Here is a 26,589-nt window from a genome sequence, read left to right as displayed (position 1 = left end):
TGATATTCAGACATCTGATGCACCCTATTGGTGAAATATTAGATTTTTTGTTTCCATCAGAAGGGAACAAAAAGATATATTCATAGAAGGGTGCGGTGGTATAGGGTTGCCCTCTTCCACTGATCAGCTTGTTACCGGAAATGTCCAGGTTAAAAGTAACACTCTTGTCCTAATATGTGCTTTCTAATTATCTAGCAAAACGTTACATTTTCAATCGCCCATCTCAACTTCAAATATTATCCCTTTAGAATACCATGCCTGTTTGAAGTTATCTCTGTGTAAGACATTAATACCCCAGAAGAGATAGACCGCCCCCAACACAGAGACACACACACACATATGCACATACACAAGGACACAAAATAGAACAAATACAACTGAACACACAAAAACAAAATTCACCCCGTCATTTGAAGTTGTTACAACTGATTAAAAAATGCATGTATAGTGATGGCGATTATATTGGTCGTTATATCGTACTAAATGATTAGATTCTGAGCGCTGTAAATAGACATTAAAATGAAGGTGGACTATTTGAGCTCATACGTGTATTTAATATGAAGCTCCTTGTAGTATAGTAGTTAACATGAAGCATGCCGAACATCCCGACTACAGTAACTCATTCGATCTGTTCAAGACGATTCAAATCAGTGAGGTTGGCATGACCAACGTCATATCGGTACCCGGTGCGTGCATGTACTGTATCATGGCCACCATGAGATAGGGAGAGAGAGAGAAAAAAAAGAATCGCTTTGTACAGTCCGGGTCTCAAATTGGCAACTTTGTTCGATTGGCTGGTTAGAGAGATTCGGAGAAGTTCATTGGTTTTGGAGGGAGACTGGAAGAGTACATTTTACTGAAGGGTGTTTCCCCATCACCACTTTGTATACATTGTACGGTAGAGACCAGGATAGAATCGGCGGTGGGGGATCGTATCGGCGGTGAGGCAAAAATCCCGCCGATTGGATCCGGTGGATCTGATATACTGGCCAAATTCCGCCGATTCGTTCTGGCGGAACTTATCTACTGGCTGGAACGGATCGCCTGTGATAGGCACCAGTCCGGATAAGACATTTAGTGAGTTGACCGGATATGGGAGAAACAATGTTTAAGTATGAGTACAAGTACGTTGCCGACCCAGTGGTAGCTACGGTAGCGTACACCGCAACAAAAGTGTCATTTACGCCAGACTACTTGAAATCAGTCATGAAATTGAAACATTTTACTGTAAAATGTATAACATGTTTCTGTATGGAATGTCATAAATTGTGTGAGTTTTATAGGAACTTCAACCGTGTTTGAATCACTTTTTTTTTTTTTTTTGTCTTGAATGCTTGGATGCGTCAGGCTATTACGTAGAAAATGACAGATATTAAAGGGGAAATCTAGCCCAAATATTTTTTAATCTGGTAAGAAAGAGTAAAATATTACGAGTTCTACGGTGTAATTTTGATCAAAATCGGCTGAAAAATAAGGAAGTCATGACATTTTAAAGTTTCACTATTTCGGGGGGAAACAGTTCTTGAGCGGTCAATATGAATATGCAAATGGCAAAGTGAGCATGTCATCCCCTCACAACTTGCCATATAGTTTGTACAGAAAATTCTGAAATTTCCAGTTTTTCATTCAAACGCAATTATGCCCGGGGCTCAAATCCTCGTACATTGTATATCTAACTGATCACTATTCTGAAGTTGTTAAACCAGGAATAACATCATATTTCAGATTTCAATGACAGAAACATTGAGTTTTCGTCATTTTTTTTGTGTACACAAAACTGTGAGGTTATGACATGGTTAGCTCATTCATTTGCATATTCATATCCACTGTACAAGAACTGTTTTGCAAAAATTAGCAAAACTTCAAAATGTCAGAACTTCCTTATTTTTCACCCGATTTCAGTCAAATTTTCACCGTTGAACTCATAAGATTTGATTCTTATTTTTTGTAAGACTAACTTATATTTGAACTGGATTTTCTCCTTTAAAGAGAGGGCCGGATAATCGAGGTCGGACTGTATTGCGTCGGTGAATGAGAAGGAGACACGTGCAACGCTGTTGTTATGACGTCATGGCGTCTAAGTCCATCCAATGAGCTCTGGGCCCCGTTGCTAGAAATTTTGCGTTTAAACGCAACTTGCAACTGATTGTCACTGGCCAATCAAAATCATTGTTGCATGCATGTCTTCTTAATAGGGCAGACCCTGAGCCAATCAGAATGGTTATTTCAAAATTAGCAATTATTTGCAATTGATTGCAACTTTCTTGCAACGGGGCCCAGGGCTTCTATTAACTTGATACTTGGAGTTTCCGACAACTTACAGGCAGGCCAGTAGATCACATTGCATGCTATCAACACGATCAGTGAAAATAGGATCGACAGCTTTCCCAATGACCACTGGTGTTAGGAGAACAAGATAATGACGTATAACTGCTGATGGAGATCAGATAGCAGTGGCTATATCTAGAGACTCCACGCTGAATGTACAAATTATGAAGCTTCTCATTAGGGAAAGAGTAAAAGCACACACACACATTACACGCACACACACTCACGCACACACACATATATATACATACATACATACATATACATACTATTATATTCACATTTTCTTTTCATGCATCTGAAATGAGGCAGTATTCACGCTACGGTGACTGCAATGAACTGAATCTCAGAAAGTCGGCGGAGACTGTGTAGATATAAACATCACAGTCATAAAGTATATGCAGTGGACTCCCGTTATATCGAAGTCCTCGGGACCTGCAGTTTTCGTTCGTTATATCGAAATTTCGTTATAATTGAACAAATCAACAATAAGAAACATAGAGCTGATAATGTTGCAGTCTGAATTTTTACTTCGTTGTAACCGGAATGCCGTTATAACCGTGTTCGTTAACGGGAGTGCACTGTGGTTATCTAAAGTGATGAAATGAAAAAGATCTGCCTTATTACTCGAATTAAAGTTAAGTCATCTTTCCTGAGAGAATTTCTGTAACCATAACATCTTTTATATCTCTTAACGTTTCACCATTAACTTGAAATATAATATTTTGCGTGATATATTATTTTACCTCGACATATATCATAGTGCGTGATAGTGCAGGTGCCTAATAAAGTCGAGGTTATAATGAGGGTACTTCTTGCAACGCTCACCGAATGTGATGAACCAGTGACATGAATATTACAAAGTGGCGTCGAATGTTTATCCGGCACTCCCGCTGAGGCAAATTGTTGCTTTAACTCTCAACATGCCTTATCGATTTCTTGTCCGTAGGTTTTTGTGTGAAATTTGTGTACATAGGATTCATGGGTACAGAAAAGGTTAATCAACAACCATTTCCCTCCAGGCACTCTGAGCGTCCAAACAAAAGTTACAACCAACCATATTAAATCCGTTAGACGAACGATAGTATCTTCGGATGGTTTCAATTTGTTGTCATCGCTGTCAATCCACTGAATGAAGAATGCTCAGTTCTGGTCGCTAAGTCAAGAGAACACCATGATTACCACTTTAAAGCTCAAGATAGCACCAAAGGTCTTGAGCCTTGTTTCCAGTATCTCTCCATCTGAAAATCAGGTTACGGAAATGGTAAAAGTACTTTTATTTCCGCTGAAAACGAAGGTTGGGAAAAAGTACAGAGAAAGTAACAACAATAGATTCAATCTAAGAATCGAATCTGAAGCGGATCGGGCTTTCAAAAAAAAAGCGATAAAAAACAAACAAACAAAGGATTAACAACAGGCGCAGGAGATGAAGTTTGATTCCTTCTATTTTCTTTTCTCCTTTTCTGTCATTATAAAAAAGCTCCTAATAAGAAACATATGGCGTGCTCCCACTCGAATCATGTTCTACGCTAAGGCCTAAAGAAGGATACAATTTGGCCCTAAAAGGCCTCACGTTGTCTCCCTTAGTTCTCGGTGCTGTTAGATTGAACAGCTAATGCTCAAATATAAAATGTCCATTATTTCATTAACGTGTTAACCACACACTCCGGAACCCAGAACTACTGCCGACTGCATGAATGATTGAAGACAGTTTGCTGTACAAATGACAAAGATAATCCTTAGCGGACGGACAATAAGAAGACACCAAATGACTTTCTTTCCAGACAAAAGACGTCGGTCCTGTGTCTGAGCGTAATGACCACGTCTTTGGCTGACGCGTGTTCCGACCCATTGATCTTTGACGAATCAATTTGGACCAAAATGTGGAGGACGTGTAACAAGACGCAAATATCGCAATGTTCTTGCGATCTCTCCTTTCTTCATGTCATCCTCTCTCAGTTTAACATACTTGGTTTGTCTCTCCTTTGAAGCGCAGGGAGCTCGTAACTCTATTCCAATTACTTGATTTAAAAATCTACCCGACAAACGTCATACATTCTTTTGTCACACAAATAATTTTCACTTTTATGGTTTCATTCATATGCAGCTCCTGCAACACTTTTAAATTTTATTTTCGTCAATCCTTCGGATGTCTGTGCACAGAGAAATGCAGTCAAGATCATAATTCCTTCATTTCATGAACAAAGCTAATTCATTTGTATGCTAGAATTAATTGTTGTTAGTAGTCACGGGGAAAATGTGAAATTTTGTACTTGTAATAACGTGCTAATGTGATAGTATAGTGATGGCACCAGTTTTTCTCTGGTGCGCGTCACGAGACCGACACCCACGAGTCATACAGCCCACGAGTCATACAGCCCATGAGTTCAACCCTAAGCAAACAAGGCCCACGAGTCTGATACATTCAGCCCCGTGTTGTATCTGTCGACCTCGTGGGCTGTTTACGAAATCATGGGTTTTATTTGCCTGGTGTCGAATTCATGGGATGTGTGATTCGTGAGCTGTATTACTCATGGACCTGTTTTCAATGTCGAACTCGTGGGCTGTATGACTCGTGGGTGTCGGTCTAGTGGGCTAACCCCGTTTTTCTCAATCTAAAGGAAGTGCCGAAATGATAGCGTGGGTTGCATAAGAGCGTTAATTTCCACACACTGATGCACATGGATGTAGACACGAGTTACTGGGTTTGTGCCTTTTTCTCTGTGTTATAGCTCATAATATCTCAAACATCAGAGTAGGGCATTAATATGTTTGTCAAGGGAAGTATTCACAGTACCATATTATCGACATTAAAGTTAATAATGATAATAATAAGGTCTTATTTACCCAGGGTAGCCTCTTCAGTGTAGCCACTGCTCTACCGGAGAGCCCTGCCATTATTATTACCCTATAGCGTTGCCAGGTACCCATTTATACACCTGGGTCGAGAGGGACATAGTGGGTAAAACATCTTGTTCATCAGGACGTAAGCACAAGGCGGGAATCGAACTCGGGTCCTCCGATTGGGATTCGGGAGGCTTATCCACTGTGCCACAGCGCCCCCACTCAAGACGATCTCTTACACGCACATTCCATCTCCCAACAGCCACAACACCCAAGCCATTGGACAGAATCTCGTTCTCATTTCACAGAAGAAAGCACCTTTTGTTAATTGTGCATTCAGCAATATAGATATAAAGGAGAGGCAACGATTACGTTGGGAGTTTTTGTTGACTCAAATTTCCGTTGCGTGCGAAACATTATCATTGTATTCTTAGTATGACAGAGCAAAATGCAAATACGTGTGGAAAACGAAATTTCCCATGTCACGTACAAAACTTTCGAAAAAAAAAAGTACATCGTCGTGGGAAGAAGAAAAATAGAATTATAAAATCCCCCGAACCAACTTTTTTGATATGATCAATTATCCTGTTCCAATGCGCATTAGTTTATAAAAAAAAAAAAATAGACAATACATTTAAGTTAGATTTAGATTTAGGTTTGTGCGTGTCCTAACATTGTGAGCATTGTTAAGTATGGGCGTCCGATATGACATAAATATATCGTTAAGTGTATGTTATATTGCAAAGTCCATTGTGATTTTCTTAAAATCTTAGTTTCAGTGTGTTAGAATAGTAGAAATGTCATCAACATCCAACATCATAAGGGGGACTTTAAAGTGTCACTTTGTCTTCCGTTAGAGCTGTATGCACACTGCAGAACACATCGATTCAACTCACTGTAATATCTTTGAATTTTGTCATGAAGGATTTAGAAGGGGGAATTTGTCTGTCAGTTCGCAAATTTCTCAAGATAGAAATCTCATTTTTTTACACCACAACGGTACACTTGTCTCCTGTAGCAAAGTCGACCAGAAAAGCACCGACAATGACGTGAAAAGTTCAATTCTTTCTTGTAAGTTTGCACTGACGTAAGTGGCTGAGAGAGACCCACTGAAGCCCCCCCCCCCCACACACACACACACAAGATAGCCAGGCTCACTGTGAAAATCAAGTAGACATCCTGTACAATTCCTTTCAATCTGTCTTTGAATCTTTAATTAACTTCAAAGGTTACAGATTACGGAAATTCTCGGCCTGGTATTTCTCTGTAACTACTCGTACGTTAGAGTGCTGCTCAAAAATTTAAGCTTTCCTGTATCACGTATCATTAGAAGGGGTTTCACTACATGTTTCTTATGTCAAAGGTTCACACCAAATAGCTAATCCGTACTAATACTGCTGGAGTAGGTGCATAATGTGCAGAAGTTTTTAAAGGAGCAATTCGTATCACAGAGAAGCAAGGCATGACTAGGATATCAACGTATTGTACAGTAGTGTTACGGGCGACTATATAATAATTATGTATAGCAGCATTATAATACGCAGGTTGCGAGGTACTTGTCTTCAGGTCAAACAGGTGTCAACAGTGACAGAACACTGTGCGGACTTACGGAGCTCAGTGGGCAGCCTGCGTCCACACCAATTAGAACTCTGCATAACATCCGACTGGACAGTAAGGAATGGTGGAAACGGGCTGGGTAAACTCCATGAAATAACCATGAGACGGAAAGGGATTGAATGAGGGTAGGAGTGCTTTGTAATGAAAAAGTGAGTGTGTGTGTGTGTGTGTGTGTGTGTGTGTGTATTTGTAAAGAGAGAAAAGGATGGGTGGTCTGAAACTGTTCAACTATTAAACATGTTTAATTCAACATCCCAGCGTAAACACTCAGTACGATATAGGGCGTGCATAATTTTCAGTTAAATTTCCCCCATGAAAATTCACGATAAAGCAATAAAGATGGAAAGTGGATGTGAAATGAAATCGAGGTCAGGAAATTCATAACAATCAGGATGGAGGGCAGAAAGGGGAAAAGGAGACAAAAGACCAAGCTGCCGTACCCTAAGGCCATCTCGACGCCAGACTGGGCGTCCTTCTTACAATCCTCTGTCTTTTCACACTTCTGCCATGACACTCCCCCTCTTTCTATAAATCTCAGGAGTCACAGATGAGTCCGGAGAGAGGACATAAGTGCTATTTAAGTCTTTAGATCGATCAAACATTGCATGTTGGGACTTCCCCGAAGCATGACAGTTTTATCCATCTGGACGAGCCCGTGACAACCTTAAGACCTTTGCTAGTCTGAACTGTCCTTGAAACATTGTTGACAAGCAAAAAAAAAAAAAAAAAAAAAAAAAAGTGAAAAATACGCTAAGACGTATGTAGGTGAACTTTGCGCCATGCTGTCCAGCCCGTGTTTAACTCTACTTTGCTTCATCGAATGAAAAAAAAAAAAAGAAACAAACCACATGCACATCCACCCACACTTTAGGTTTTTGCAATTATAACAAATGCTCTGCTTATACAATATATAATATATAATTGTATATGATATTTTGTATACTTTTCTCTGTTTTTTTTTTGAGAAAGAAGAAGCTACGTCTGGTCAGTTGAATATTATACTGTCTTACGCCTATATATATATATATATATATATATATGATAAAAACCTAAAATGGCAATAGATCTAAAAACGCTTTATCCTGGCGAGGAAAGCGCATGATTTAGAAACAAGTCACCAAATCATGCTCTTTCTTCGCCAATATATACGGGTTTTTACATATATATATATATATATATATATATATATATATATATATATATATATATATATATATATATATATATATGTATATCTTTCTGTCTCTCGCTTAGTTGCCGAGCTGGACCTTGAGGAGAATTTTTGCCGGTTCATCGGACCAGACTCGACTACACCCCAGTGCGTTATTAACCAGGTGGAACACAATACTACCTACTTCATCAGCTGTAGCATCCCTCCGTGTGATGGTAAGAAGAAGAAGAAGAAGAAGAAAAAAAAAAGCACTGTCACTGTAGAGGAGTACTAATACGCCTCCATTATTCAATTCCGGGTAGTAACCTTGTCGCTACATTCAAAACTGTATTGATTGGGATAATGCAAGTTCAAGGTTGGTCGGCTCCTTGAACGAAATTCCTGCAATCAAGTCACACACTATGAAAAGTAGGTTTACTTAAAAAAACAAAAAAACAAAAAACAAACAAACAAACAAACAGCAACAACAAACAAATTAATTATATCAATGGATACACTCTGCATGTAATGCATCGAAGAAACGAACGGAAACATACGGAATGCATCTGAGCAAACATAATAGCTCTAGCTGTATAGGTTAAACTGTATAATTCCCAGTGAGGAACGATCACTCTGAATTAAGCACGTGACATGTAAAATATTTTAACTTTAAAAATCTGTATTTGCAATTCAAACAAATTGATTGTGATAAATTTATACAGCTTTTATCTTTGACATTAAAAATAGGAGTGATAATGACGTAATAAATCTTTGGGAAGCCTTTAATAGTAGTCTGCCCAAAGAAAATTCCTACACTGACTGCCATGTGTTCCTCCACACATACCCATACATGTACCATTTCTCCCACAAATCTTTCACAATCTTCACACGTATCTACATACTTACATTCTTAGAATAGAAAAATAACCTAAATAATTACGAGTGTAAATGATATCCTCCACCAAGACACTTAGTAGCTCAGACCGCTGTATGGTCATCACATACCCATTTTGTTCTATTTTCCAGCAATGTAGATGTTTAAAGCTTGTAGGTTTCAATAAACTCATACGTTTCTATGCTGCATTGTATTTTTCGTTGAGCTCTTGTGTTAAAATGCCCAATTTGTTGCACTACATAGTGTGCATCAAGTCTTAAATGCCGATCTATGTTCATCTTTTTTTTCGTTTGGTATAGCCAGCTTTCTCATCTCTCATTTATGTAGACTGGAAATAAAGTGGGACATAATATATATGACATATCTTATGACATTATCTTATGTTAGTGGAACGCTTAGCGTGCAAGGAAAAAATCATATATCACATCAAGGGAATTGATTGATATTCGATAACTTTGTCACATTTTTTTTCCGATGACGAATCATTCATACGTAATATACATTTAAAATAGAATTAAATTGTTATTTTTTACATGGAACTGGAAAAAAAGAATAAGGTAAAGTAGAATAAATCAACGTGTTTGATGGCATGATTGGCGGCCCTGTCGCTGAGACATCACTCTTTTTTTCGAGGGGCTAAGGATTCTGTTTACCTAGTTTCTTTGACGTGCTATTGGTTTTCAAGACGTAAAATAATCAGATGAATATACAACCGCAGCTCTAAACGTGGTGAATAACGGCCTAAATGCTCTCTCGATTTGTACGGGAATAGAAGGCAAAATGGTATTGACTTGAAGGGTTACTTAAAACCCATGTAAGTCACGTGACACCGAAACGAGGCACCCAATTTTGGCAAGCATGGGCGTCCAGAAATGTCCTCAGCGCTTCTAGCAACGAATTTTGGAAAGGAGATCGTGATCTCCCATGACCCTATATTTCAATCTTTGATCTTGATTCATTCTGTTCGGTGGTGGGCAGGGCTAATAGGTAATAAAGTTGGCCTAAATAGACTTATCTTGTAGTTAATAGATTCTTTGTCAATCCTTGTAGTAAGGTCAACGCCATTGGGATATTTTCTTATATCAGGCTCTTTGAAGTACGGTCTGAACAGAAAGAGAAAATACTATCAATGGCCTTTCTAACCTTAAGTATCAGATAATGAGCATAATGATATGAAGTTGCGATACTCGGGTGGCTTGAAGTTTCTCAAGGAACTATTGATGTGACAGAAGAGAACAATAAAGCCCATTTTGTTCATTTCTTGTCAATATTGTTGAAGACAAGACAGTTTCAAAACTAGCATTTGGGTCAGTTGTTTATGATGACAAAGGGCCCTTCACCGTCCTTTCGAGACAAAAAAAAAAGAAAAAAAAAAGAAGATGAATCGCAATGTTTTATTATGTGCAGCTGTGTATTGATATCTCTAAACTCCGACTATAGGATTTCAATTCAGTTTCTACAGTAAATTTCTTTTTCAACGAATTAGTTTCAGAATAGAATGTGTAGGGTATACGCGTTTTCTAACAGCTCTGATGGTCAAAAGCGTTATGTCGCTGAGAAACCCCCCCCCCTGATTTCTGGTATCTTAATCATATTTCAGTTGCAGTTTTGGCGTTTGCATTGAAGGAAATGAATCATTTCTCTGCACATGGAGGTTGCTATTCATCAAAATAAAAGTCTTGACATACATTTTGAAAGTGCGTGCGCCTGTTTGGAAAGGTGCATGCCTTTGTTTACCTGTGTACTCTAGTTGATGTTATACTGAGGTTGCAGTGGCGCATCCAGAGGGGGGCGCATCGGGCGCCCGCCCCCTCGCTATTTTTTTTTTTTGAAACAAAAGAAATAAAAAGGAAAAAAATGAAATGAAACCCGGAAGCAGCACCAGAAATATTTTTTTTTGCCCCCCCCCCCCTTTTACGGAATTCCTGTGTTGGATGACAGACGGCTTGAGTTGTATCTTACCGCTGAATATAAACAAAACTATACTGGGTTGTGTTTACCTGTCTGTCCGTTCTTGTGAAGCCCACGCTGGTTGTATGTTCGGGAACGGGACTGAATACAGGGACATGGCCATGTTCACAGAGACGGGACACCGCTGCCTGTACTGGTCGGATGTGGGCGAACAACCGGTCAATCTTTCCACACATCCTAACGCAGGTGAGCGGGTACAAATTTGTTTCTTTTACTAATCACCTAGAAATCGAATAAGTGAATAAGGCTGTTGAGCCAGTCATTTCCGAGTAAGTGCCTTTCCAGTGCGATCATAGTTGCTCTTTAAAATTTAGAATTCTTAGATTACGTTTTGAGCTCATTCCAAAAAGAACAGGTGAGAAAAAAAGAAATGAGATACCGATTCCGTGCGGACATGTTTTTTTCCTCTCCTCCAGAAGTAGATCAGATTTCAGCAGGACTGTTCATCAATTTTAGAAGTGTTCAGTATACGTGCTCTAAATTCAAATGGTTGGATGTAGGAGAATGGTTTTTTATCATTTTGAAACATTCATGATTCATTTATGTAATTGGTAACCGAATGCCAATCACTTTAGTTTTAATGCCAGATCGAATAATGAACAGGTGAATTCGGTAGTCAAGAGGTAGTAAATTCGATATTGCATTATTTTAGTGTAAACTGGTCGGAGCATCTAATAATGAGAACGTGATACAGAAATGCCTATTGGAACGGATTGTTCGTCTGAAACTATATTTCACCCATTTGTGCACCCCGACCCCCACCCCCCCCCCAAAAAAAAAAAAACAAAACAAAACCAACAACAACAAACGAACAAAAAACAAACACATCCTTTCTCTGTATAATCGCTTGAATACTTTTACTTTTTTTCATGTCCACGCATGGAAAAGGACTGACGAACAATTTCTGTCGGAATCCCGACAACAAGGAACGTCCGTGGTGCTACTTCTATGACGATAGTTCGGTGTCGTGGGACTTCTGTCCAATCCCACAATGTGAGTATTGGTCTACACGTTCTGAACAGCTTCCATCACGCCCTCTAGTGGCGGGATACCGTAAGTCGACCATGCAGATAATGGCAAAGTGTAATATCACCTCAGCACTCGAGCACATGATATTTTCATTCAAGTGCATCACTCGGCGGGCACACCGTACTACTCAACGACACTGATAAAAACGACTGCTGGAATAAAATGTCACGTCGAAATGGAGCCGCCTATCTGCCATATCTTTTCAATGACCTGCCAGTAACGAAATCTAGAAGCACTACTCGCAGAATATCATTTTATTGTCTCGTTTGGTGAAGCAACCTCTTTTTCAAATTGCTTGTACAAAATTGAATTCATTTTATTCTAGAATTTCACCAAGCGAATTGATTTGATTCGAGTGGAACTGTCGAAGCATGTATTCCGATATTTTTGTACTTTGAAAGCGACTGAACACAAAGAATAAGTTTGTAAAACTTTCAAATTTATTAGCATAGTTACCATCTAACTCAAGTTCTGCTTATGATGGCAGACCCCTGTATTGTTTCTCCTTTTTTAACGTAGTGTGCGATGCCGTCATTTTCTTATTATGTCGTGCTATTAGGGACAGTGTTGTTATGGAATTGATGATTCCTTTATTGATTTGTCTCTTTAGCTTTGTGCTTTGTACTTTGCATCAATTTGCTATTGTGCTCAGACACAAAAGGAAAGACAGAAATAAGACAAAAGAAATGAAACAAAACAGAGAGTATGTGATTCACAGTGTAATTGTATGTGTGTTTTTGCTTGTGTGTGTGTGCTTGTGTGTATTCTATATCGATTGAGCCTGTATTATTAGGCCTACATATTATAACACACACTGTCTTGTTGGCCATAATTGTTATTATTATGTTATATTCCCTTCAATTCTAATATTACTGTAGTTTTGTTTAGATGTATGTCGTGATTTGGATATAAGCAGGTGTCAAATAAGGACAATTATGTAATGTTGACTCGAATGCTGACTCGAATTAGGCCCCTATCAACTGCATTTCATTTTAATCACGTATTAAGGTCTTCCGAGCAGGATTGTGGGATTAGAATGTCACTTACTGTCTGCAGCATCAAAATGTTCTTCCAATAACTCATCTCTAAAGCTGTGTTCGCATCCAATATTCTGTTCTCAGGCCAGGACAATACATTATCCAACTTCTCTCGTCTTCTGGGGACAACAATTAATTATCGTCTGTGGCCATACAACGAATACAAGGGTAGCGACATTGTCACGGTAGAGGAATGCGCCCTAAACTGCCTACAAGTAAGTCATGCAACCTATGGCCCGAATTCACGAAGGTGGTACAAATGAAACCATGGTTTAAACCATGGACAAAAACCATGGAGCTCCAAGTGTCGCATGGAATATTTCGTTACGAAATCAGTCGTTTCGTCGATGAAATGATTATTTTGTAACGAAATGACAACATTTTGTAACTGAATTAACATTTCGTCCACGAAATGATAATTTCGTTAACGAAACGGTCATTTTGTCGACGAAATGACCAATTTCTTAACGAAATATTCCATGCGACACTTAGGGCGCTCGATAGTTTTTGTCCATGGTTTAAACCATGTTTCATTCGTACCATCTTCGTGAATTCGGGCCATGGGTTTAGGACTACTATCCCCGAAACAATTCCCCCGCGGACGACTTCCACCCGCGTTCTTACCCAACACGACGATGCCTCCTCCTCGACCTTCATGCGACTCTTGCTAGATTACGAGAGACTGCTGCTGTCATGGATGTGTTTGTTTGTTTGTTTTTTAAGAACTTGCATGGACATAAAGGAAATGCGTTATTCTTTCTATTATTTGGTGTCAAGAATACGGAGATGTAGTTTTTTCCTTTCTATCATTTGGTGTCAAGACGGAGAAGTAGCATTGATATAATCAGCTTTATTGGTAACGCGATGAAGCTATTGAATGATTTCATGTTTACGCGGTACACCAAACTCATTCACTTTTAATGCATTGGATCACGAATGGATATTATAAAAGACATAATTGCATATTTCACCGTTGAACTTTGGTTAATTTCTTGTAATGATTTTTCTTTTCCAATGAATAACAATGTACAACCCTAATGGATAGGGACTATTGTTTATAAGGTTTTGGTCATGTTTCAAGGCAATTTTTGCAATCGCCTAAATACAGAAATAATGTAATTGGAACATACTTTTATGTAATGTACATATCATAATAAGACAATGTCTTTTGTTTCATGGAACGTGCAACTGTTCCTCATCGCCTAAATCAGCTAGCGCAAAATCCTGAGTATACAAAAGATCCAAATGTTTCCCTGTTGTTGCAGTCTTTAGCTTTATGGTTTTACCCAGTCAGTTGCAGGTAGCATTGAAACCTTATTAATCAGCGTCATTATCCAATAACTTGACTTTCTTCTACTCTTCAACATGCTATCTGAGACTACTGAGGTATACCTGAGATAAAACTGGACGCATAACTGGATTTTCATGATCGACATCAAACCATTCGCCTATATGCCCGGACTTTTCTTTTTGTGTGTGTGTCTAACTTTAATATCCCTTAACACGGGTACAGGCAGTTCTGGTATAATGGTAGAAATGGTTACTCTTGAGGCAAATTGTTAACACTGAAGTGGTTAATTACGGTAGCATAGACCTTAATCATTGTTTTGATGATGGTGATAATGATGTTTGCAATAAATCCTACTTAACTCCTACTTATAGAAGTGATTATAAAATACCCTTAGCATTTTTATCCTCATTATGATAACTTCTAGTGTTATGAGTGCTATTAGGAAAAAGTTGACTAAATGAAAACGTTTAATAAGTTTTATTACCCTTTCGCTCCGCAGGAGACATCGTTCAAGTGTCGGTCGTTTATCTTCAACGAATTCATGAAATACATCCCGCCCTTCATGTCGGCGGCACAGAACGATCAGCGACCGGTCTGCATCTGGACTAACGTGAGCATCTACACTCTGGATAACTACAGAGAGCCCAAGAGAGACGAGCAGTTCGACCTCTTCACTAGGATTGATGCAAGTAGGTGATTGTCAACTTATTACGGTCCAACTTTCTAATTTTTTGTATATTTGAAGGACCACGGCTATCTTGGTCCCGACGAGTGAACATGAATGTACATGTACAATGTACGTATGTAATGATATAATCATAATATTATTGTATAACATCGTATATATATATATATATATATATATATATATATATATATATATATATATATATATAATTGATATATTTCTACATCCAGGCCTATGTATCTATATGTCTGCCTATCTATCTCCCTATTTCCGTAATACACAGATGGTTAGGTAAACAAATACAGAGAGAGAAATTGATATATCATTCAAGTTTATATGATTCTATGATAATCATAATTCACATGAGTAGGTACAGATGTTTATTAAATTGGTTTGTGCTATGACTGCAATCATATAATAATTTGACTTTTCATACCTTGCAAAGAATGGAGTCATTATCACAATCATGAACTAAATTCGTTCTCGTATAACGCATGCTACGCAAGGATGAAAACCTACCCCTCACTAACAATGGTATGTGCCATGATCTAACTTTATCCATTATCTATTACTTTACCCATCACTAAATGCCATCAGTATGCGATGCATACGAACCAACGGAGTATCCAGGTAAGTAATGGAAATTTTTTCTCTGTTTTGAGAAACAATCGCACGTAGGAAACATGCCACAGAATTATATTAAAAAAAAATGACCTGCACTTGCTGTACTCTGGTTGCTACCTCCATTTTGTGCCCTTGTGTTTGAAAAGTTTTTAGTTCATAAATTGTTCGCGTTTTCGTTGAAAGGTTGCTTCCGTTATGTTTTAATATTTGCCCTTCATTGTTGTTATGTAATACTATGTGCAATACTGTACATCACATTGGTTCTCAAGAGCATCGATATACAGACAAGACCGAATTCATTCCCCTCCACTATCCAACACTCCTCCTCCCCATCATGCCCGGGGGGGGGGGGGGGGGGGTCAGACTGAAATTCATGAAACCTTCAGTGAAATGTAAGCCAACCCGGAAAACAACCGGGGAAGCCAACCACTATTATTGGACAACACATGTATAAAATGATGTTGAACAGTTTTTTTTTTTTCGAGTGGTATCTAAGTTTCAAGTTCCGGTCACTTGCTATCAGCTTATAATCAGCAGATAACAGTTCACTTTTCATATTGTTGTTGTTTCTCACTCCGATCCCTAACGTGAATGCAAATGTAAACACAGATAAGTTAATTAGTTATATCTAATCGTAGTTATACAATCAGTCCTGCTGTCCTGCCAATCTTGTTAACTGCATTGCTAAATCTTGATGTAGTAGATGAGCGAGCTTTCATTGAATGACGCACAACTCGCCAAAATGTAGGTTCTAATTGAAAGCACCAGTTGTGGAATTGCTACTTCTGGGGTTCCAAGATGCAAGAAGAATTGATGTAGATCGTCGGTTTTGATGATCATTATTAGATTTCATAGAAAAAACACTTATCCATAAGCTTTGATTTTGTTTTCTTTGCTTTCCTGCATCGTGGTGTTTTGATTTCCAAACCTTAAAAGCGTCTTTATCTGTATATGTTCCGTTTGCACGGATGTATCCCTCGTCGCTGGTTTCGCTTTGATCCTGTTAATCGCTACTGTCACAATGATATCCTGATACTTCTTAGAATATAGTTCTCCATTTGGTCCTCGTTACCTACAGATCTTTGTCCTCTTCCTCTCGGCATGGCGTCGGGTGTGATTGCCGACGCGCAGATCACTGCGTCGTCGTACCTCGACGCGGAGCACATGCCACACTTTGCGAGACTAGGCAACAGCTCCTCATGGATGCCCGCCCTCAACGACCCACAGCCGCACATCGAAATCGTCTTCCCGTCGCGAATGATCTTCACCGGCCTGATTGTGCAGGGCGAGGGAGTCAACGATGGCGCCTTCGTCGAGAGCTTCTACGTACTGTATCGAAACGACGACAGCTTGGACAACCTCTGGTGGTTCATTATGGACTTCAGTCATCTTGAGATCACCGACGTTGTAAGTCTTTAAAGATAATAAAAGCACTGCATGTGAGGTTGCTAGCCACGTTCCGCGCTTTAGACTTTTTTTGGTACTGACTCTTTGTAGTGCTTATAATTATATTGTTGTATTCATGATCACCGGTATTTAACCATTTCCAAGTGAACAAAATGTCTTCCGATTGCACTATGTCGGCTGATTTCTTTGCCACTACATTCATGCTCGCGTTCCATATCATGCACATCATTTATTTAATACGTTTCAAGAGATCATAAGATTATGTGAAGTTAAATAGATGAGTATCACTCAGCATTTGAATAAATCATTCATTGTTGCGTCTTCACTTTATGTTGTGAGACTGGCGACAAAAGCTACTATTAAGAAAGAGTGATTTTCCGGTACGGGAAACTGTGCTCTAGATGAATTTGCTGCTTTGCATGTGTTGATATCCATTTCCTAGCTATTCCGTGGGAACGGAGAGCCTCATTGTGAGCGACCCGTGTACTTCGACGCGCCGATCCGTGCTGCTCAGCTGAGAATCATTCCCTTTGAGAAGTACAAGAACATCTCCATGCGGCTGGAGGTCCTCGGATGTCGAGATGACGGTAAGACGGTCTCGTTTGTCTGCTTTATACCCTCATTCCTCAGAGATTTTCTCTCATCGGTCACTCATCGGAAGCAAATTCTGTTGGTTTCCCCACCCACCGAAGTATATCGGATCGCAGTCTGATGAATCCGACTTGGTTGGTCGACTTTCAAGTGATTGTCAGAAATGTCGCGCATGATTCTCCTCGGACGATCTTGCCTCATCAGATCACCGCCCGACATGGACACTCACCTGCTAGTCGACCAACACAAGTCGGATTCATCGGACTGCGATCCGATACGCTTCGGTTGGTGGCAGAAAACGATGAGTGACCGATGAGAGAAAAATCTCTGTGGAATGGACGTATTGCTGTGGACATTGTTCCGAGATACCCGTGGTGTCAGTCGTACAAGGTCCTTGTGCAGGAAATCTCCTGTGGAGGGGCAAAAGACAAGCTTACTCTATTATGCCCCGTGTGCACTCCGAAATTGACATTTTAGACATTTCTTAGTATAATCGTTCACTTTCTTGTCGAAAACAAAATCAGTTCTGTATCTTTCAAGTTCTTTTCCTACTTATTCTCGCTTGTATTTATTGTATGGGGGAGCTGTGGTATAGTGGATAAGACTCCCGACTCCCGATCGGAGGACCCGAGTTCGAATCCCGCCCAGTGCTTACGTCCTTGGACAAGACGTTTTTACCCACTATGTCCCTCTCGACCCAGGTGTATAAATGGGTACCTGGCAACGCTAGGGTAATAATAATAGCAGGGCTCTCTGGTAGAACAGTGGTAACACTGAAGAGGCTACCCTGGGTAAATAAGACCTTATTATTATTATTATTATTATTATTATTATTATTATTATTATTTATTACCTCCTCCTTCTTTTCCTTATTTTCTCTCCCTCCCTTCTCTCTCTCGTTAATTCACCCTCCCTCTCTTTCTCTCTCTCTCTCCCTCCCTCTCACACACATTTACTAGAAATTGATTAGGTTAGAGATCGCAGCAGTTGGAGAACTACTAAATTATGTTATTTTGTGTTTTTAACCATCAAAGCCGAATTAGGTGTTTGCACTGAACGAGTGAATACCTGTATCCGGTATGAAGACGACATACACTGGGTTCAGCTGTGACCTTGTCAATAATTAAATGTATGATTGTGAATAGGGTCTTCCAGCAATCTTCTCTTTCATAATTGTAATTGATTCTCGGAGTTATGTTGTACATCATGCGCGAACTGCGTAGAGTTCTTTACTTATTTCCTCGGCTGTAACGTTTCAGACTGCGACTTCACGCTGGGGATGCAGAACGGGCGAATCCACGACAGTCGCATCACAGCCTCGTCAAGCCTGAGTGAGGTCCTCTACGGGCCCCCTCAGTCCCGCCTGCGTCCTTACGGGCAGCAGAAAGATGGCAACGGATGGATGCCCTCCTACCATTCCAACTCCCGCTTGGCAGACTACGACACTCCCACCTTGCCTGAGGTCAAGGAGTGGATCCAGGTGGGTCAAAACCATTTTCAATGACCCCCTCCTCCCTCGTGCATCAAATGGATCCAGGTGGGTCAAAACCATTTTCAATGACCCCCTCCTCCCTCGTGCATCAAATGGATCCAGGTGGGTCAAAACCATTTTCAATGACCCCCTCCTCCCTCGTGCATCAAATGGATCCAGGTGGGTCAAAACCATTTTCAATGACCCCCTCCTCCCTCGTGCATCAAATTTTGAAAAGAAAAGAAAAGAAAAGTGATCATGGTAACGTTTACATTATACAAATAGCATTTACCACCAGCTTTATGTCGGATTTCACGATGAAGATATAGATCCAACATATTTGAACGATATATTTCTCTACTAGTTATCAAAGTAATGTTACTTTTGACTTCTACAGATCCATTAAAAAAAAAAGCGTTCAAGTTGTGGATGAATGATATCAATTGCACTAGGATTTTGAATTGCATGCTGCCATACCTTTTCTTTCTCTAAATGTGACGTCATCTTCCCTCCTGGCCATCTGTGACAGGTGGACCTGAGGACATCGTATCTCATCAAGGCAGTGTTGACCCAGGGATGCGGGCGTCGCTGGGTCACGGCTTTCACTCTTCTCTACTCGACGTCCAAACAGCAGTTTCGGTCCTACAAGCTTGGCAACGAAACCAGGGTGAGCGCTTCTTCCCATCAACCAGTTAGGGACGGGGAGGGATGACAATGTTTCCAAATCCAAGTCCATTTTAGCATTCTACTTCATTGACTTCGGCATCAACGGTTGTGTGTCATGCAGAAATTACAATGGCCGCCCTGTGACATCTTCAAAATCGATTTTGCAAGGTTCAAGATTGTCTATTCAGTATGTACATTATGTAACATATGATTTTGATGAACGGCAGGAATCCACTAAGTCTGTTAGCACACTTTCCTTAAATGTCTTTTGTATTCGTCGTGTACGGTACCTTTTTGAACATGTATAATTTAGTAGAAGATTCGCCATAAGTCGGGTGGTCGTAGTGTCAGTGGAAAACAGCATCGAATTTGTATATACATCGTATTAAATTCATCACACAGATAAACTAAAAAAATACAGTATATTGAAGACTTTAAAGGTAGATTTTCATGTCTACATGCAGTCAGGTAGCAAAATAGCAAACTCTGTAATATAAATGTGTTAAGTAGCAAACTCTAACATATGTGTTTTTGTAAGTTTTGACATGTTTTGGTCGCTGAAACTTACGTTGGCTTGCTTTGAAACACGTGCAAAGAATGTCTTGTTCGTGACTATCATTGATTTATTACAACTTATTTTGATTCATTTTCAACGTGTGGAACAACAACTCAACATCCGCAATAAGGAGGATACGAATGAAAATGCTAGGACTTTAATTGATGTACAGGGAAGGTGAAAAGTGAAATGAAGTACAGGAAAAAAGCGTCTGGCAAATCCTAAGAGCTTTAGCGGTTTGATAACAGACAACCAGCTCGGCGACACAAGGTTTCTTCAAACTTCAGAATATCGACAAGACTGAAGAGATAATAATGATAACAATAATGTCTTATCTATCTAGGGTAGCCTCTTCAGTGTTTCCACTGCTCTACCAGATGGCCCTGCCATTATTATCACTCTAGCGTTGCCACGTACCCGTTTAAACACCTGGGTCGAGAGGGACATGGTGGGTAAAAACATCTTGTCCAAGGACGTAAGAACTCCGGTCCTCCGATTTGGAGTCGGGAGTCTTATCCACTATGGCACCGCGCCCCACAAGATCATGACTGCCGATGTCTGTATCAGACGTAAAACCCAAATCATTCTGATTACATTGTCATCATGTTAAATCTTACCTCACAAAAGCACTGGAAACGTAATAAGCAGTGTATTCTTCTTCCAACAGATATTCTTGGCCAACACGGACAACAACACGGTGGTGAGGAACAACCTGGAGAAGCCTACTGTGGCTCAGACAGTTCGCTTGGTCGTTCAGTACAGCCACAATGGTATCTGCCTAAGATTCGAGCTGGTTGGATGCAAACACAGAGGTGAGTTAAAAAGTATACTAGGTAGCTCTTCGGCTTCGATTTTCCCTTTCTTTCTTTCTTTCTTTTTTTTTGAGCGCAAAGGACATTAATTAAAGTCATCCTCTATCGGGCTGCTAAAAACTAAGGTGATAAGCAACGTTTTGATTTGGCAAGTTTTTTATTGCTGCTTCCTCCTCATGATAATAATAACAATAAAAATCTTCGGTGTTGCTATTGCTCTGCCTGAGGATTAGGTCAGTATTATTTCCCCACTTTGCTAAGTATCAACCTGTACTCCTGGGTCGAGAGGGACATGCAGCTTATCCAAGAATGGAGGCACTTGACGGGATTAGAACTCAGGGCCTTTGATCTTAGAGTCTTAGCGTCCAATCCACTACGTCACAGCGCCCCCAACTGTGTTTATTCCAATCCATCAACTAGTATGCGAAGGCATGTGATGACATTAACCCTTAATATAACAAGTGACTGCCAAACCCCTCAGGATCGCTGCCTCAAAATTCCGGTGAAGCTATGTGGAAACTATAGGTTGCCAAAGGGTCTGAAGCAGAGGTCTGAAGGTCTATAGGTCTAAAGGTCTTAAGGTCTAAAGGGAGAGAGCGATAGAAAGTGAGAGCGATCTTAATATGTGAAGAATAAGATTGATTTTTCTTAGAGAGTAAACGTGACATATGACGGAGGCGTAATTAAAAGATTTAAATCTGTCTATTTTCTTTTTTCTTTTCAATTTAATCATCCCGGACCCCCGTCTTGCAGTGTGCGGCAACCGTATCGGCATGGAGTCGCGGTTCATTGCCGACCGCCAAATCACGTCGGCAGTGGAAGAGTGGTTCGGCCCACCTGCCGCCGGCCGACTCCATTTCCCGAGGGGGTGTTGGATACCAAGCAGCTGGGGAGACCATCACTGGATTGAGGTACTTGTCGCATCTTTCCTAAAGACTCGTTTATTATCAAAATCATCATTTTTGTTTTGTTATTTTGTTTTATTGAGCATATAGAAAAGAACTTACGAATAAGTTTGGTTTATGGCAGCTGCGATGCGATTGTGTTGAGACTGATCGATGACAATTCGTACAATTCGCAATGTGGCGAAAATTTATGCATCACTGTAATGGGAGTTGATATTGTGAAGTCACAATCGAGATGAGAGGGGAATACAATGAACGACTCTATTCTTGCCTCATCAGCAAGCGCATTTACTGGGCATATTGTGATAAGATAACAGCTCTAGAAAAGAAAGTGTAGTTAGAGAACGACATGAAATTCATGGACACTTAAAAATTTGCACGCAGTCTAATGTGGTGTCCCGGGCAATCCGGCTGGCAATTGCCACTATCAGCTGATATCCTTTCAGTTTTCACGTTCTTTACGTTTTCATCATAAAATAAGAATTAGAGTATATTATGTTGTACATGATTTGTGATTGGTTGAATTAGCACCACCAGTATAAGAAATGTAATCACTATTTGGATTTGTGCCGTCGCATTATAAACAACAGAAAAAGTGAGGACACTAATGAAATAATATAATGATCAGGTGACGGACGAAGTCAAGTTAAAATTGTCATATGACGCTTGTCGGGGTACAAATGCAATCATATTAACATTACTTGTTTCTATGGCAATCTCATAATATTATCGAAATGATCAGGTGCAGTTGCTGGGGCTGTACACCATCACTGGTGTCATCACGCAGGGAGGCTACGATGACTGGACTCGCGAGTACATGTGGGGCGAGTACTATCGGCTGCTCTACCTCAGCAAGGACGAGCAGGAGTGGCGGGTATACACGGATCGCGCCGGTAACCACATGGTAAGGAGGTATACACTTGAGATTTATTCCGTCGATATAATATGAACAATGGAAGCGCAGGCTTTCTGTGTATTCGCGCGCACAGCAGCTACAAGGCAACGACCAATCAGCCATAAGCATGCTAGTTGTTGTCATAGCAAATTTAATTATCATCACTAAACTATGATAATCGCTGACGTGTGTATGACTCCATGCCCCGTCGTTTAAAGGGACATTCCAGACGATTTTCATAATTCCACATCATGTAGTAGATAAATCGACAACTCCATGTATAGACTTGTGGAATAATAGTGGCTCTTGAGCAGAGAAGCAATACTTTGAAAAACTTTAAACAAATTACACTGAACAAGGATGATGACATAGGATGTTCACATACATTTTAGAAATGTAGCAGTGTAATTCCATTACAATAATGGCTTGCTTGAGAGTTCACCTGTGTATAATTTATGCATGCCTTCTTCTTTTGTTCCGCTTCCTTGAGCCACAACTCATGCATTTTTATGGTGACTCTGCTATGTCATCATCCTTGTTCATTGCAATTTGTTCTAAATCTTGAAAATATTCTTATTCTTCATCCCGATTGTCACAAATTCTGAAACTCTGTCCTCAGTATAACTAATTTATAGTTGTTCAAATGTAAAAATCTGAAGATCATCCGGAGGTCTCCTTTAAATGCAAAGAGTGTGAAGGAAGACTTGAAAGGAGCCTCCTAATGATTTCTGACCTTTCTACCAATCGTGTTCCTTCTCATCAGGACTTCCCCATGTACCCCGACCCTCACACTGAGATGCGACACGACCTGGAGAGACCCTTCATCACTTCAGCAGTACGCCTCAACCCTCGCTCCTCTCGGGGTCAGTTCTGCGTTCGACTGGAGCTGCTGGGCTGTAGACTTGTCGGTACGTTCCTCCTGCTTGCTGTCACAGCCTTGCAGTTTTAGTGAACAGGGAATTCTTTCTTACAGGGAATTCTTTCCTACAGGGAATTCTTTCCTACTCCATCCCCTTTCACCTTGATCACTTCACGATGAATCACTTAGCATCAGTCATTTTCCCGATTGTTTTGAAATTCATCCGATATTTTACGTTACGGGTAGCCCTGAAATATATTTATTATTCTGGATTATTGAATGCGGGAATGTCCAATGCGTTCTGTTTCATATTTTTTCCTACTTAGTATCCCTTGTCTTCATTATCACCTCCCCTTCTTTTCCTTCTTCTTTTCTCTCAATTCTCTCTAATCTATACCTCCCTCTCTTTCTCTCTCTCATACACACACCTACTAGAAAATGAGTAGATTAGAGATTGTGGCTGTGGCATATGTTGCTGATGTCAAAACCAAACATAACACTACAGGAGAACTGATGGGGTAGAACAAAGAAAACGCGGTAGACATTTGCCGTCACTGTTTATTTTCAATGGGAATCATTTCGTTGGTCAGCTGAATTTACGTTTTCATAAATATAACTTTCTACTTTACCATCCCAAACAGAATACGGACAGATCTGCGGCGAGACTAGCGTAGCTCACGACGGGTTTTGCCTGTCCACCGTCAACAACCAGAAGGTGGACTCATGTGATAATATCTTCATGGAGGGCAGCTACCCCATTGCCATCTCCTCACAGAAGACACAGGACTTTCTGGAGAAAAATAGAACAAAGTAAGAGAGCGAGTGATTTCTGTTTAGTTTGGTAACCGTGGTGTCTGTTTTATTAAGTCTCAAATCACGAGAGCCAAAACAGCAGACTGTGCAAGATGTGTTTTTTTTTTCAGCGTTTGAGATTAGCAGAGCCATTCCGCAGCCTTTATCATAACAGTTTTCACGTTCCGCAGATTTCCTCCCGTGGTAACTTGTTTCTTTACTATGAAAATACTCATTGTAGACAAGCGTATCTTAAAAGTCATCACCGTTCTCTTTGTAAGAACATATCAAGACGAGGACACCATCCATGGATAACCCTTCAAAATGTCAATTGTTAATGTACTTACGTGTCGCTCGTTTGTGACATGCCTATAGTTTAATAGACAAATTGTTACACCTTACTTGATAATAATTAACGATGATGATAGCAACAATTCACAGCACTGATGAGCACAATTAGAAATCAACAAATTTGGAATGGGTCTTTGTACACATTGAGTAACTTCTGAAGTGCTTACACATCACTGGTTATTACAGACAATGTAAAAAAACCCCGAAAGATGTTAATTTATATGATGCATGAGGTACCTAAAGTAACGATTAATCGATCGCTCCGCTTTACATCATGCAGGTTTGAGCTTCCATACCGATATCAGTACGTGATCGGACTCCGCATGCTCCAGTCTCAGGGTCAGCACAGCTTCACGTGGCGGGACGGGACCCCGTCCACCTTCCAGAATTTTCGCTGGACACCTGACCAGGTGGACGTAAACTCAACGGAGGACTGGTGCGTGTCCTTCGACATGGACGATGGCATGAAGTGGCGAGCTTATAAGTGTCGAGACGACCTCATCTCACGAGCCACTGTATGTCAGATTGGTAAGGTAGCGAATGCGTATGTGCGTGCGTGCGTATGTTTGTGTGTTTGTGTTTGTTATTCATTTGTTTATATCCAAAGTTAGATAAAAACAAATTATTCAATACACTCGGATAAAATGTTTTAAGTAAAGAGTTCAAGGGGGAAATTATACAGAGGGTAGCCCTCAGTTGTGACAATGATACCATCTGGGTGTATGATGATATTTGTTATAATGCATGCCTTCAGCAGAGTTTTAACTGAATTAGCCGTCGGAAGTAAGGCTTAGTTAATTTCCAACGCGTGATAATGACAGCGTGCTTACAGTGAATTCCACAAATCTATGCATGGAGCTGTCGATTTATGTACTACATAATATAAAATCATGAAAATCGTCTGGAATGCCCCTTTCAGTCCGTCTGACAAGGCAGAAAATATACAACCTATTCATGAGGAAATCAAAATCTATACATGCAAGGGGTATAAGTTCACATCTCACGAAGATGACGTGGTAAAACGTAGTCTTTTACTCACACCTTTCCGGACAAAAGTGAACGATACCAGCGCAATACGATTCTTTCTTCGAGGCTGACTTGTACCAATGAGCAAACGATAGCAAATACTGTACATCGTGCCATACGAAGATGAAGGTGAGTGACGTCACTGCCACTTCGACATTCTGACCTCCGAAAGACGTTAAATAACCTCTATGACATATATTTCAATGTTTGTTTTCTTACAGACGTCGATGAATGCTTGACGAGAGACAACGGATGTTCGCATAGATGCCAGAACGTAGAGGGCAGCTTTCACTGCATGTGTCCACGAGGCTATCACTTGGAGAGTCTTAATGGCTCCACCTGTACATGTACGGTTCAATCAAACGTTTCAGTCTGAGCACAGTAGAACAGAGTGGTGTATACATGTCACACCACCTAGATTTCTTATGTGCCACAGCATGCATTTTGCCTGTGTTAAGTGAACTGAGGAACTGGAAAAATGATGCATGTATGATGTACATGATTTATCATCTCTTTAATAAGCAGTTTTAATCGTTGTCTCTGTGACGACCACTTTTCCTTGAGATTTGAAACGTTAGATAGGTTTATGTTGTTGTTGTTTTTTTTAAAGAAAAGAAGAGAGGACAAAATTTGAGACCCTATTTAACAAATAATTTGTCCCATACAATACTGACATAAAATCAGAACAATATAGACCTTGGATATCAAACATTATCATTAAACATACAATATAAGATTGTAAATGGTTATCCAGGTTACTGCGCAGTATGTCATGCTGTTAAAA

General features: G+C 40.0%; 1 protein-coding gene across 1 annotated transcript in view; it reads left to right on the top strand.

The window, feature by feature from the left end:
- The window catches only part of LOC140242309 (uncharacterized), an 81,166-nt gene that overhangs the window by 10,523 nt on the left and 44,054 nt on the right, over nt 1–26,589 (top strand). Inside the window, exons 3-19 of the mRNA XM_072322051.1 lie at nt 8,044–8,175; nt 10,857–10,991; nt 11,694–11,798; nt 12,956–13,086; nt 14,662–14,851; nt 15,448–15,480; nt 16,553–16,881; nt 17,324–17,468; nt 18,732–18,952; nt 19,473–19,610; nt 20,833–20,977; nt 21,731–21,888; nt 22,625–22,786; nt 23,541–23,685; nt 24,278–24,446; nt 25,060–25,307; nt 26,027–26,152. Of these exons, the coding sequence (XP_072178152.1) occupies nt 8,044–8,175; nt 10,857–10,991; nt 11,694–11,798; nt 12,956–13,086; nt 14,662–14,851; nt 15,448–15,480; nt 16,553–16,881; nt 17,324–17,468; nt 18,732–18,952; nt 19,473–19,610; nt 20,833–20,977; nt 21,731–21,888; nt 22,625–22,786; nt 23,541–23,685; nt 24,278–24,446; nt 25,060–25,307; nt 26,027–26,152 (2,712 nt within the window). The remainder of the gene's footprint in view (nt 1–8,043; nt 8,176–10,856; nt 10,992–11,693; nt 11,799–12,955; nt 13,087–14,661; nt 14,852–15,447; nt 15,481–16,552; nt 16,882–17,323; nt 17,469–18,731; nt 18,953–19,472; nt 19,611–20,832; nt 20,978–21,730; nt 21,889–22,624; nt 22,787–23,540; nt 23,686–24,277; nt 24,447–25,059; nt 25,308–26,026; nt 26,153–26,589) is intronic.

The sequence above is a fragment of the Diadema setosum genome, chromosome 19, assembly GCF_964275005.1.
Source record: "Diadema setosum chromosome 19, eeDiaSeto1, whole genome shotgun sequence".
NCBI classification, from domain to species: Eukaryota; Metazoa; Echinodermata; class Echinoidea; order Diadematoida; family Diadematidae; genus Diadema; species Diadema setosum.
The sequence above is the reverse complement of the archived record's forward strand: the minus strand, read 5'-3'. Positions and strand labels throughout refer to the sequence as shown.